This window comes from Leuresthes tenuis, unplaced genomic scaffold (assembly GCF_036924035.1).
Source record: "Leuresthes tenuis unplaced genomic scaffold, fLeuTen1.0.hap1 SCAF_19, whole genome shotgun sequence".
Lineage (NCBI taxonomy): Eukaryota > Metazoa > Chordata > Actinopteri > Atheriniformes > Atherinopsidae > Leuresthes > Leuresthes tenuis.
In genome coordinates, this window is record NW_027325373.1 from 26,900,532 (window position 1) to 26,914,144 (window position 13,613).

General features: G+C 43.1%; 1 protein-coding gene across 1 annotated transcript in view; it reads left to right on the top strand.

The window, feature by feature from the left end:
• The first annotated feature begins 1,204 nt into the window (after window positions 1–1,204).
• Window positions 1,205–13,613, top strand: part of LOC140277279 (thyrotropin receptor-like) — a 53,121-nt gene continuing 40,712 nt past the window's right edge. The window contains exons 1-2 of the mRNA XM_072372245.1: window positions 1,205–1,386; window positions 1,467–1,538. Of these exons, the coding sequence (XP_072228346.1) occupies window positions 1,223–1,386; window positions 1,467–1,538 (236 nt within the window). The 5' untranslated portion in view covers window positions 1,205–1,222. The remainder of the gene's footprint in view (window positions 1,387–1,466; window positions 1,539–13,613) is intronic.

Sequence of the window (13,613 nt, forward strand, 5' to 3'; positions counted from 1 at the left end):
AATAAGGACAGGACAGACTCCGATTCAGAGGATTTCATTCTTCCCTCCAAGATCAGGGATTGGACAAGGAGATCACTGGCAGTCATATTAGCCACCCACCACCTACCAATTGTCCTCACACTCGACTGTTTGTTCCGGACCATCGTATTACCGAGGTTATGAGATTTTGCCACAATTCTAGAGTGTTTTGCCATTGAGCTTGCAAATCATCCCTTGCTGGAAATAAAATTATTAAGACTTTTCATTCTATGTAAAGTCTTTAGAAGAAGTCTTAAGTGTTATAAGTCCTTAAGTGTTATAAGTCCAAGGTCACTGGTCATTACAAGATCAGATACATATACCTATAATGCAAGAATGAGTTACATGTGCAACAGTTGACTTTATATTTGAATGCATTAATAATAAAGAAAAATGTATCATTTTATCGTGGCAAAGCCTTGGAAAATCATCCACATTTACATTTATTAGGAAAGTGATGGTGATGGTGATTAAGATTTTGTGAAATAACAGTCATGGTCTAAAAAGGTTCACCTGGGTCAACTGTTGCAGTCTCTTTTGAGAGCGGATCAGTTTTTAGGAATTGGAATTTTATTGATACAATTATGGTTAATTCTATTAACGATTGTGTTGATTTGAATTTGAACTTGTGAAATGCTACATAAGTAAATTTGAACAGATTTTGATCAAATAACATTGACAGAACAATTCATTTTAACTTTAATTTCTTTCCCTTTTCGGGCTAAATATACATTTATTTGTTTAATGGAAAAGTACCCAAGATATAAGATGTATTTTCAGTAAACTGCAAAAACTCTCACTCTGTATTTTAAAGAAGATGTATAGGATTACTACAGACCACGCATTTAGAGAAGCACAACAAAACTTCCTTCATACAAGAACAAGGACAGTTTACAATCTATATAAATATGATATTAATGACACTTGTGATATTTTTTTGTCTTGTGACTTGTCTTGTCTGAAATTACCATTTAAGAATATTTTAAGTTGAAGGTAAATAATTAGAGAGAAAAAAAGCTTTAAGGTAAATGATAAAAATATGTAATTTGTTGCATGAGTTAGCATTGAGCATCACTCTGTAAACTTTATTTTGAAGGTCTTGATAAGAAGTTCCTGTTTTATGATCTGTTGGCCAAAATGCAGGACAGCCCCGTTGCTTTCTTTCACCATATACAGTCTTCCTGACTACATCTTCGCTTTTACAATGGAGCCTAATTTGAAGCTCTCTTTTTGTATTTTCATTATTGTCAGGCTTACTTTCCCTCTGGATTACTGTCCACTTCACTGCCAGTGTGACTGGCACATCAACAGCGTGTCATGTGTTGGAGTTGAAGTCTTGCCTATTTTCCATTCATACACACAGGAGGTGTAAGTAGCTAAATTTTTCTCACTGGTTTTAGTGAGGGAGTCTCGTATTAAGGTCTAAAGGTTTTCCATTTATGTTTCAGATGGCTGGTGGGGACAAAACTTTCTTTCATTCCCCTAAATGCCTTTGCCAATTTGGCCGACATTTCTCGCATGTAAGTTTCTCTTTTTCCCTCTACATTAACTGCTTTCTTTCAAACTAGTATAATTGTTCTGAAAACAGGATGTGAGTTATTCAGAGAAATATGCAGCACTAACCCTAGAAAAATGGAACAAAATAAATGTAAAAGACCCAAAATAAAATGTGTCAATGTAAATTAAATAAACTCATAACAGAGCCCAGAAATGGACTAATGGCACAACTGTTACATATTATCTAAAGGGAATGTGCTTTAAAAATTCTCTTTTGGGGTTAAAATAGCTTTATTTTATTGTAAAGGTCTACTTTGTGGGTTGTAGTGACATCATACAGAATAAACATAGTGTTCGGGGAGTGCACAAAGCTCCATAGTCATCATACATCAGAGATTTTTTTGGTGTCGTCTATATGCAGAACCTTCATCATATATACAAAAATCCATTATATAAATCTCCAGGCTCGTATCAGATCATACTGGGTTGAAGGTCTATAATATGATGACAGCACGCAAGCTGGTGTGATTGCAGTCCCAGAATTGTCATGGTCTGTGGTTGTTTCTGTCTTTTGAGTTTTTCTAGTGTTTTTCATGGTTCAATCATTTATTCTTTTGGTTCTATGTTCTCAGTTTGCTTTTGTTTCTTGTTCTCAGTCCTGTTTTTTGATTCTGGTCATCATTCCCTATGTTCTGGTCTTTATCTCCACTGCAACACCTGTCACCCAGTTGATTACTCACAGCTGCAGTCACTTCCTAATTAGTTTCCCTCAGTTCTTGTTTTTTTTTATCCTGTAAGTTCTTTAGTTTTGTTTTCTCGGTTCTTGTTCCTTTGTTAGTTCCTTGTTTTTACAGTTGGTTTCCCAGCTTGTCCGCGCCTTTTGTTATAAATTCAGTTTTGTTTCTCTTCAACTTGAGCTGCAAGTTTGCTTTTTGGGTTCATTCATCCTCTACCTCTCATGACAAGAATACCATGTTACAACACACACTCCCTATAGACATTTCTTGTCATTCTCAGGTATTCAAAGACAACCTAGCCACTGAAGATGAATGGCTGTGAAAGCCTATTTAAATACTTTCTGTTCCACAGCAATTCATCTTCAGTGGTGGTCCAAAGCATTCACTGAATGAAAGACGGCACTCAACCACTGGAGTGCAAATGTTTATGTTTATGTATTTAGCAGATGCTTTTATCCAAAGTGACTTACAAATGAAGACATAACAAGCTATGTAAAAAGCTAACAATAAACTACATAGAAGGAACCCACTAGTCTGACTCTGTCAGAGGGGACAGAGTAGAGATAGGGTGCAGGCATAGAAGGAACTGCAGAAAGATAAAGTGCAGAGATAGAGAGGATAGGGAAGTGCTAGGACACATGAAAAGGATTGTCTTAAGTGTGGATTAGGCACTGCTAGACGACAACCCTGCGACAAACGAAGGGACCGAGTTGTGACATAAGCCTTTGCAAGAATAAGTAATAAAAATATTCCAGCTGAAAAATTCTATCATTTCAATAAATATGTTGGTGCCCGTGCACGGCAACCTCTAAATGACAACGACCACAGCGATGTGACAGCTTACCAAGGTCTCTGTGACTAGCTGTATCATTAATGCTCCTCATTTACTACACTCACCAACTGAGAAAAGAGACCTGAGACACAAAGACAAGCAAGGTGCACTCAGCACAGGTCAAATTCCCATTTATTTTTATCTATCACCTTCAACTCATTTTCCAAGTTCACAGATATGCTGTTGATTGAATGACCGAACAGTGAAAAAAAGGAAACTATGATGCCTCAAACCTTGAAGTGTTAAAGAAAGTCATTACTGTCTCTTTTGCAATACCATGAAGCAGAAAGCATCCCATAGATCCAGCTGAGCTTACAGAGGTTCAGCCATGGTACATCTTAATTAGCGCAAAAGCAAAGTGCAAAGGGACCAAAGACATAAGGAGCAGCATGTCAAATTCATGGAAGAGGGGAGAGGAAGAAATATAAATTAAAAAAAAAAAACTAACAGATGGTACCTTAATCACTGTGTTCATAATGCAAAGTAATGACCTTTATTTGGCAACCTGAGTTTAGTTTTCATCCTTAAAACAATACTCAACAGCTCTGATGTACATCTTTTTTTTTCTGGGCTTTTCAATGCCTTTAATGACAGGAAAGTGTAGAGAGACAGGAAACAGGGCAGAGAGAATGGGAGTGACATGCAGCAAATGGCCGTCCAGTTGGGGACTCGAACGGGGGCCAACTGCAACGAGGACTAGCCTCTGTATATGGGATGCCTGCTAAACCCACCGACCACCCATGTGCATTATTGAGAAAAAAGAAGTTTAATTTACATGCACATTAAGTTGATCTTGATGACTTATACTTTCTTTGGTGCAAGTATGAAGACTTGCAACCAGATTAAATCAAACTTTATTTATAAAGCACTTTTCATACATATTTAAAAAAAAAAAAAAAAAGCAGCATAAAGTGCTTTACATGTTTAAAAGCAGCCCCCATCCCCACATAAACCTATGCGCACACACAAATAAAATAAACTTGTCTGGCTGAATACAAAGAAACCAGGTCAGAAAACACCATCACAGGAGGCCATCTGTACTGGGTGCTGCTCACAGCCCACCAAGCTATAGGCCAGTGAGGGGGCTATAGGCCCCCCGCCTGGCCAAGCTGATGTTCACCACAAGTCAGAGACATCCCAGCCAGAGCCGATCACAGCCCACATGGCCCCCACCGAGGAAACACTGGAGATATGGAATAAATGCATAACTGCAAAGGCCAAGAACATAAAATAAAACTAATTGATAAATATGATATTAGTTAAAAGCCTAATTAAATATGTGGGTCTTGAGCCTGTTTTTAAAAATAACACTCTGCGGCCCTCAGGCAGGTTATTCCACAGATGGGGGCCATAGCGCTGAAACGATCCCTCAGTCTAAGTTCGTGTTCTAGCTTTGGGGATTTTATTTATTTTCTTTTTCTATTAAAAAAAAAAAAAAAAAAAAAAAAAAGAAGGCCAGAGCTGGAGGATCTCAGGTTTCATTTGGTAAAAGCAATTCTGAAAGATAAGGTCCAAGAACCTTTAGACATTTAAATACCATTAAAAGTGTCACAGGGTGATGCCAAAACAAAGGTGGGACTCAATAGCAGGATTCAGTGGAAGAAGAGAGAAAAAAAAAAAAATTTGACAGAAGAGGAATTTTGATAAGCAGCACTGACTCCGTGGCCAAAACAGGTAAGCCCAAGGGTCCGGGCGGCAGGAGCACCTGAATATAGGTATATAGATAGAGGTTGGTAAGCAGGAGAATCCAAGTGGGTGAATGTTCCAAAAGGTAAATCCGAGATTGTCTTACTGTGACCCGGTGGAAACACAACTGGAGGGAGAGGTAGCAACTGACTAGCTGTAGGGTGTTTTCCAGAGCTGCGGCAGGTGAGCAGGCAAATCCAGGTAAGGTGGAAATGTTGGTGAGATGAGAAGGGAAGCCAGAGGATCCGTCAGACTCGGGAGGAACAAGGCTGGGACGAGGCTGGAACAAGGAGAAAAGGTAAGTGCACAACTTTTCTTCGTCAGGCAAACCTCTGGTGAGAGCTGGCCAAGTTACCACAAGGATGGCAAAACAATCTGGTGAAGACTGGTGCTCCTGCTGCTCCTTAAGAAGAGTTCTTGATGATGGTAGATGCACAACAGGTGTAACAGCAGGCAGCCACCAGACTCCGCCCAGGTAACCAGGGAAACCTGCTCACCCAGCCTGAAACTCAAAACATACCTCCAAGCCAAGTCAGATCATGACAAAAAGGACATTAAAAATCAATCCTAAAACGCACATGGAGCCAATGCAGTGATTTTAAAACCGGTGTAATATGTACCTGCTTTCTGGTCTTCGTCAGCTCACGTGCTGCTGAGTTCTGTAAAAGTTATAAACCTAAGATGTTTCTTTTTGGAAGACCAGAAAGTAGGGCATTACAGTAGTCAATATGACTGGAAATAAAAGCATGCATTAGTGTTAGCACCAGAGAGAAAGGGGCGGACTCTGGCTATGTTCTTTAAATGATAAAATCCTGTTTTTGTTACATGTATGTGGAATATCTATGATTTCTAAAATAGAATTTTATTGGTTAATAACATCTTTAACTTTTATATGATTTGTCATGTTGTCAAATTGGCAAATCTATTATACTCAACATATGAGTGTGGAGTGGTGTACACACAACTGAAACCACACATCACTGTGAAACACATTCAGAATCCTGACCTCTTTTCTACAGGGCATCATATACTTAGTTAAAAAGTAGGTCAAAGATTTAGAGAAGGTACTCATACTCAAGAGCTTGATATCTTAGCTTTAACGACAGAAGTATTTGTTTTAGTATGTGTGTTAATGTAAGATTTTTCATGCGAGCAATAGCAAAATTATAGCATTTTACTCTTTACCGAGAACAAATATGCAGAATGATAGATGCAATTGTGGTAGACCAACTTAGTTCCATTTCCCTGCTTCAGTCCAAACTGTTAATCAGCTGTCCCATCAGACACTCTATAAACACTATACTTTTAAATTTAATCTATAATGTACCACACTGCTGAGATAACCTTTTTTCAGATGTGGGTTGAGAAGGTTGCTTGTATTTTCTGATGAGATTTTACGCACCAGTGGCCACATACATAGGCTAATCGAAATGACTACCAACGACATTTAGGTAGATTTTTATTCCTCCTTCCTCTCTTGTTCTTAAGAGGTGACAGTCGGAGACAGGGTGCAATATCAGATATGTTGGATTATTCCCAATATCATATAACTATCATTACCACAATATCAATATATATATATTTTTATTATGGTTTTTGGTAACTCAAATTGTTTGTCATATACACAATAACCAAGTGGTTATTATTGGGTAATGAAAATCTTATTTTGCGACTTCCCAGCCAAAAGAACTACTATAACAACACACCACACATTTTTTTGTATAATAATATATAGAATTTAAAATATAAAGTGCAAAATATGCAGCAAAAGATCAGTGTGCAAATGCCATGTGCAAATATTGCAAATATTGCAGGTAGATAGGTTATTGTCCAAAAGTGGGGTTATAGTCCATGATTCAGAAGCCTGATGGCCTGAGGATAAAAACTGTTTGCCAGTCTGGTAGTCATTGCTTTCACACTCCTGTAGCATCTGCCAAATGGTAGGAGTGTGAACAGTTTGTGTTGTGGGTGGGTGTGGTCCCTGACAATGACCCGGGTGTTGTAGGTGTCCTGTAGTAGGGGGGAGGTAGCTCCACAGATGAACTGTGCCATTTAAAGACATGCTGAAGAGCCTTTCTGTCCTGGATTGTGCAGTTCCCATACCACACTGTAATGGAGTTTGTCAGGATGCTCTCCACTGTGCATCTGTAGAAGTTGCTGAGGAGTTGGGTGACAGTGCAAATTCCCTCAGCTTCCTCAAGAAGAAGAGTCTCTGTTGAGCCTTCTTTACCATCTGTGTGCCCAGGTGAAATCCTCACTGATGTGAGTGCTGAGGAGTTTTTAACCCTCTCCACCTGTGTCCCGTTGATGTGTAGCGGGGCATGCTTGTCTCTCCTCTTCCTCGGGTCGATGATCATCTCCTTGGTCTTCTCAGCGTTTTAGGAGAGATTTTTAGCCTGGCACCAGGAGACCAGCTGAGCCACTTCCTTCCTGTAGGCTGTCTCTTCTCCACCAGTGATCAGCCCAATAGAATAGAAAAATATTTTATTCATCCCCCAGTGGGGGAAATTCGATGACAGTAGTGTAGTCAGTAAACTTAATGATGGAGGTGTTGCTCTGAGAGGGGATGCAGTCATAGATTAAGAGTGTATGGGAGTGGACTGAGCACACAGCCTTAGGGGGTCCCTGTGCTTACTGTCTTGAAGCTGGATGTCCTGGTACCAACTCTAACAGCCTTGGGTCTGTTCATGAAAAAGTCCAGGATCCAGAAGCAGAGGGAGGATGTCAGTCCAAGGGTGGAGAGTTTTTCTCTCCTGGAGAAGGGCTTTGTAAGCTGGATAGAGAACACAGAAAAGTGGTCAGGCTGTCCAAACTGGGGCACAGCTTTTTAACCGTTCCTCACGTTGTTGTAGACGTGGTCCAGGATGTTGTTGTCCCTCATCGGAAAGCTCATGTGTTGGTGGTACTTCGGTTGCACAGTCCCGAGGTTGCAATGGTTGAAATCCCTGGCCATGACAAACACGGCATCTGTGATCTTGTTTTTGCAGATGATGTTGGCCCACAGCGGAATGTAAACAGCCAGTATAACACAACACTGAACTCCCTCAGTAGATAAAGGAGTCTTACACTTCACCATCAGCACTTCAACGTCCACACAACAGTGTTTTCAGCTACCTGTACATCTATACACCATCTGTTGTTAATGTAAACACATACGCCACCACGTTAATCAGTTTATTTCTATTACAGAACAAAACTCACTGTATCAGTGGAATGACATTTTTTATTTCTTCAACATAGAAAAAGGTCACATACACATTTACCTCCACCCACTTTACAACAAAACCATAAAACTGGAAATAATTGAACTCAAACAGAAGTACATATATGATTTGTGACTCTGGATTTCTACATGGATGAAATCTGTCTCCAGTGTTGAACAGACTGTTACCCTGCTCCAAAAGACTCACAATATCATTACATATTCCTTAGGGGAACAGCAGGGGAGGGGCGTGGACTTTCATCTGAAACTCTGATGTTGTTGGAGAAATTATTTTCCCAAAATCACATACAGTGCAGAAAGTTCCTGTCTTCTCTCACATTATTATGGTTGATGGTGAAAAGTGGACCCAAATGCAGACACAGATGCAGACAGGAGGTTGAAGGAACTTGAATAGATTTATTTAGAAACCGTAACAAAAAGTGTGGCTGAGCCAGAACACCAAAAAATTAAACCTTGTGAACTCCAATAACACCCTGTCCAAGCAGCATCAGTATGAGGGCCTTTGGGTCAAGATCTTGGATAAGGTGTGCGACAGTCCTTAAGTGAGGGTGATGTCATGCTGCCCGTGGTGTTAGTATTTAATCTCTATCATCTGGGATGTTAGTACATTCAATGAGGCTGAGCAGTGTAATATTGGCTGCTCCATCGAGAGAATCCACTACCTAGCTAGAAGCTCTCCTGTTCATTGTCTCTTTAAGACCTGACCATAGTCAGTGAACATTTAAAAAATAATTAGTTGTGGACTTAAGATGTGTTGTTCTGTTCATCATGAATTTGTAGGGTTTGAGTATTTTTTGGATTTTGATCTTGGGTGTCTGGGTTTATTGTTTCACTTTAGTTTGTGTTCTTGAGTCATTGGTTTGACATCAGTTTTTCTTCATTTTGTATTCTAGTATTTAGATTGCTTTTTAAGCTATTCATGTTTTCTCTTTATTAGCTGTTCTTGTTATTACTCGTCTTTATTCAGTTATGTTAGTTCCTGTTCAAATCTCTCATTCATAGTTACCTTAGCTTCCATGTCCTGTTCATCAGTTCCACTCATTTCACCTGTGTTCACTAATCACTTCCCAGCATTTAAGCTCCCTGTTTTCCCTTATTTACTGTCAGATCCTCATCAATGTCAGCTCATTTTTTTCCCTGGTGGTTATGGCAGAGCCCCAGAGTGAGGCCCGGCAGCGAGCGCCTGGTGGCCGGGCCTGTGCCCATGGGGCTCGGTCGGGCATAGCCCGAACACATGATGTGGGTCCCCCTTCCGATGGGCTCACCACCCATGGGAGGGACCAAGGGGGTCGGGTGCCATGTGAAATGGGTAGCAGCCGAAGGCGGAGGCCTTGGCGGTCTGATCCTCGGCTACTGAAGCTAGCTCTTGGGACGTGGAACGTCACCTCTCTGTTGGGGAAGGAGCCAGAGCTGGTACCCGAGGCTGAGCGGTTCCGGCTAGATATAGTTTGACTCACCTCGACGCACGGCTTGGGCTCTGGAACCAGTCCTCTTGAGAGGGGTTGGACTCTCTTCCACTCTGGAGTTGACCGTGGTGAGAGGCGCAGAGCAGGTGTGGGCGTACTTATTGCCCCCCGGCTGTGTGCCTGTACATTGGGGTTTACCCCAGTGGACGAGAGGGTAGCCTCCCTCCGCCTTCGGGTAGGGGGACGGGTCCTGAATGTTCTTTGTGCTTATGCGCCATACAACAGTTCAGAGTACCCACCCTTTTTTGAGTCCCTGGAGGAGGCACTAGAGAATGCTCCTACCGGAGACTCCCTTGTTCTGCTGGGGGACTTCAATGCTCACGTGGGCAATGACAGTGAGACCTGGAGGGGTGTGATTGGGAGGAACGGCCCCCCCGATCTGAATCAGAGTGGTGTTATGTTGTTGGACTTCTGTCCATAACGAACACCATGTTCAGGCATAAAGGTGTCCATATGTGCACTTGGCACCAGGACACCCTTGGCCGCAGTTCGATGATCGACTTTGTGGTTGTATCATCGGACTTGCGGCCGTATGTACTGGACTCTCGGGTGAAGAGAGGGGCGGAGCTGTCAACTGATCACCACCTGGTGGTGAGTTGGCTCCACTGGTGGGGGAGGATGCCGATCAGACCTGGCAGGCTCACAGTCAACACTGTGTATGGTGGGGATGGGGCTTTGCTGACCTCAACTAGAGACGTTGTGAGTCGGTGGGGGGAATACTTCGAGGACCTCCTCAATTCTACCAACACGCACTCGGAGGAGGCAGAGTCGGAAAGCTCGGAGACGGGGCCTCCCATTTCTGGGGCTGAGGTTGCCGAGGTGGTCGAAAAGCTCCTTGGCGGCAAGGCCCTGGGGATGGATGAGGTCCGTGCTGAGTTTGTCAGGGCTTTGGATGTTGTAGGGCTGTCTTGGCTGACACGCCTCTGCAGCATCGCGTGTACATCGGGGACAGTGCCTCTGGACTGCCGGATCAGGGTGGTGGTCCCCCTCTTTAAAAAGGGGGACCAGCATGTGTGTTCCAACTATAGGGGTATCATACTCCTCAGCCTCCCTGGTAAGGAATATTCGGGGGATCCGTCGGACAGTCGAGCCTCGGATTCAGAAGGTGCAGAGTGGTTTTCGTCCTGGCCAAAGCCGAGACTATGATTCTCAGCCGGAAGAGGGTGGAATGTTCTCTCTGGGTCGGGAATGAGATCCTTCCCCAAGTGGAGGAGTTCAAGTATCTCGGGGTCTTGTTCACGAGTGAGGGACGAATGGAGCGTGAGACTGACGGGTGGATTGGTGCGACGTCTGCAGTGTTGCGGGCTCTGCACCGACCCGTCGTTGTGAAGGAGCTGAGCCAGAAGGTGAAGCTCTCTATTTACTGGTCAATCTACGTTCCCATCCTCACCTATGGTCACGAGCTGTGGGTAGTGACCGAAAGAACGAGATAGCGAATACAAGTGGCCGAAATGGGTTTCCTCGGCAGGGTGTCTGGGCTCTCCCTTAGAGATAGGGTGAGAAGCTCAGTCATCTGGGAGGGGCTCGGAGTAGAACCGCTGCTCCTCCGCATTGAGAGGAGTCAGATGCCCCCTCGACGCCTCCCTGGTGAGGTGTTCTGGGCACGTTCCACTGGGAGGAGACCCTCGGGGAAGACCCAGGACACGTTGGAGAGACTATGTCTCTCGGCTGGCCTGGGAACGCCTCAGGGTCCCCCCAGAAGAGTTGGAGGAAGTGTCCGGGGACAGGGACGTCTGGACTTCTCTGTTAAAGCTGCTGCCCCCGCGAGCCGATCCCCGGATAAGCAGCAGATGATGGATGGATGGACAATGTTATTGTTCCTTTCACAGTCATGTTTTGTTATTTCTTAGGTTTTTGGTGTCCTGACTTGGTCGTGCTTTTTGTTACATTTTCCTTAAACCAAGTTTAGTTTCCCTTTATCTCCTGCCTGATCCGTGTCTGCATTTCTCTGCCTTCTCCTCTCCCCACCATCCACCTTGAGAGTAGGATCTGACCAACATAGACCCAGTAGGCCAGCTTTCACAGGAGGATCTCCAGGTGGTACGTGGCCCCACAAAGGCGTTTATGACACTGTGAACAGATGTACGGACCTTGGGCGAGACTGAAAGTGGCAGGTGAGCTCACGGATGTTCAAGTATTTAGTCTCTTGAACATCCGGCGTTCAAGGCCCTGGCTCTTCTCCTTTCCAGATGTGGCACGGTTGTAGGAGGAAGCCAGGGCAGAACACCACGCAGCGCTGGCTGAGATATTTAATCTGGAGCCTGCTACTTACTCCCTGGCTGGGAGCAGCTACCTTAGAGTCCAGTTGGATGCCCATCTGCCAAGGGGGCCTACTGTTTCCCTGTTTGACCAATAGATGGGTCTCTGCTGGGGTGCCAAGACCTTATTTGGACATTCCCTTTCTTGGACCTATCGTGGCCACATTTTTGTTTGGACTAATTTTGGACTTGTTTTGCGACTCAGTTCTCGTGCCACAGTCAGGTTTTGTTATTTCTTAAGTTTTCGTTTTTCACAAATTTAGTTTAATGGTGTACCGGCTTCGCCGCACTTTTTGTTGTGTTTTCTTTGATAAACCAAGTTAAGTTTTCCTTTACCTCCTGCCTGATCAGTGTCCACATTTTTGGTCCTTCTCTCCCCACCATCCACCCTGACAGACTCATAAAGTCTCTTTGCATCATCTGGGTGGCCTGCTGGGTACACCTTCACGAGGCAAATTAAGGGCATGATCTCTTCCTCAAGTTCTCACGACATACTTGGGTGAACACGGGGGTGATTTTATTTGGTGGTGTGATATCCTGCTCCCCGCCACGCTCCATTGCAGGGGTTGGTTTGCTGGCTTCACAGAGCAGGGCATGGATGCAGGGCTGTGTTATTTTTCTCCTTGCCTCATCGAGAACACTGCGTTTTGGCTTTGCAGTGCTTGGCAATATAAGCCGTAGTATTTGGAGCAGATGTTCTTCAATGTGAAGTGGGTACAGTTCATCACAGTCTTCTTTCTTTTCGTTATTTTAGTGATAGCTTTTGGAAATATCTCAGTTTTGTGTACCAGAACCTGTCTTTGCCTGCTTAACTTCCAAGAGGTGTGCCTAGCAGTAGGGGTAGTGTAAGAATGAGAGGTGAAGTTAAAAAATTATATAATTTCTGATAGTAGCTTCTGAGCAGACAGTCTTCAAAAACACTACATGGTGGGAAATAAAAACAAAAAAACACGGTAATTGTGTTAAGAGCTGTATATGTAAGGAGCAGAGTTTTAATGAGAAGCAGCCAAAGAAGAGAAGCTAAAACTGGAGAAATATGATCTCTCCTGCTAGTTCTCATCAGCATTTTAGATCAACTGGAGGCTTTTCAGAGAATTTGTGGGACAGCCAAATAATAAAGAATTACAGTAGAAGTAGTTCAATCTTGAAGTAACAAATGCAAGAAGCTAGGGAAATGCCATCTAGACATGGTATATAACTAAACAGTTTTTCCCTGAATCCTTCAAGTCCATTGCAACAACAAGTTTCGTGTGAATTTAAGCAATTTAAAGGCCTCGACTACTTCCTGGAGGACCTGAAAATCTGCCAGGTCCATTTTCTGGATAGATCCTTCAATCAGAATGAGAAGTGGTGTAGCATGTGGCTGAGCTGGAATTCAAAAGAACCTAACTATGAATAAACTGACAAAACAAACCAAAACCTGAGTATGACTGTGAAAACCCGACATTGACAAACCAACAAGGAAAAACCTGAAACAAAGCATGAGTGATGGTGAGGATCTGGCAATGGGCATGAAAAAAACTTTGGTTTTCATGTACAAGGGTTACGTACGCACAAAAAAGTGGCGTACACACTTTTTCACGTCAACGGTTGGATGTATCAAGAGCGAAATGACCATGGAAATTTGCGGTGCTTCACGCCAACTTCAGGGCTGTCGTACGCACTTTTCTACAGCTGTTAATTCTTTGGCGACACTTAGAGGTGATGTTGGGAAACTGTTATAATAAATAAATACCACAATTTGTCCTCAGACTGACTGATGTGCACATTTGAGACACATGAACAATGAACACTGATGAACAATTAACACACCCATGTGTCTGCAATTACAGTTAGAGTGAATATAAAAGCATGCGCAAAGTGGTGCAATGCATACCATTAAAAACAATGGCTGCT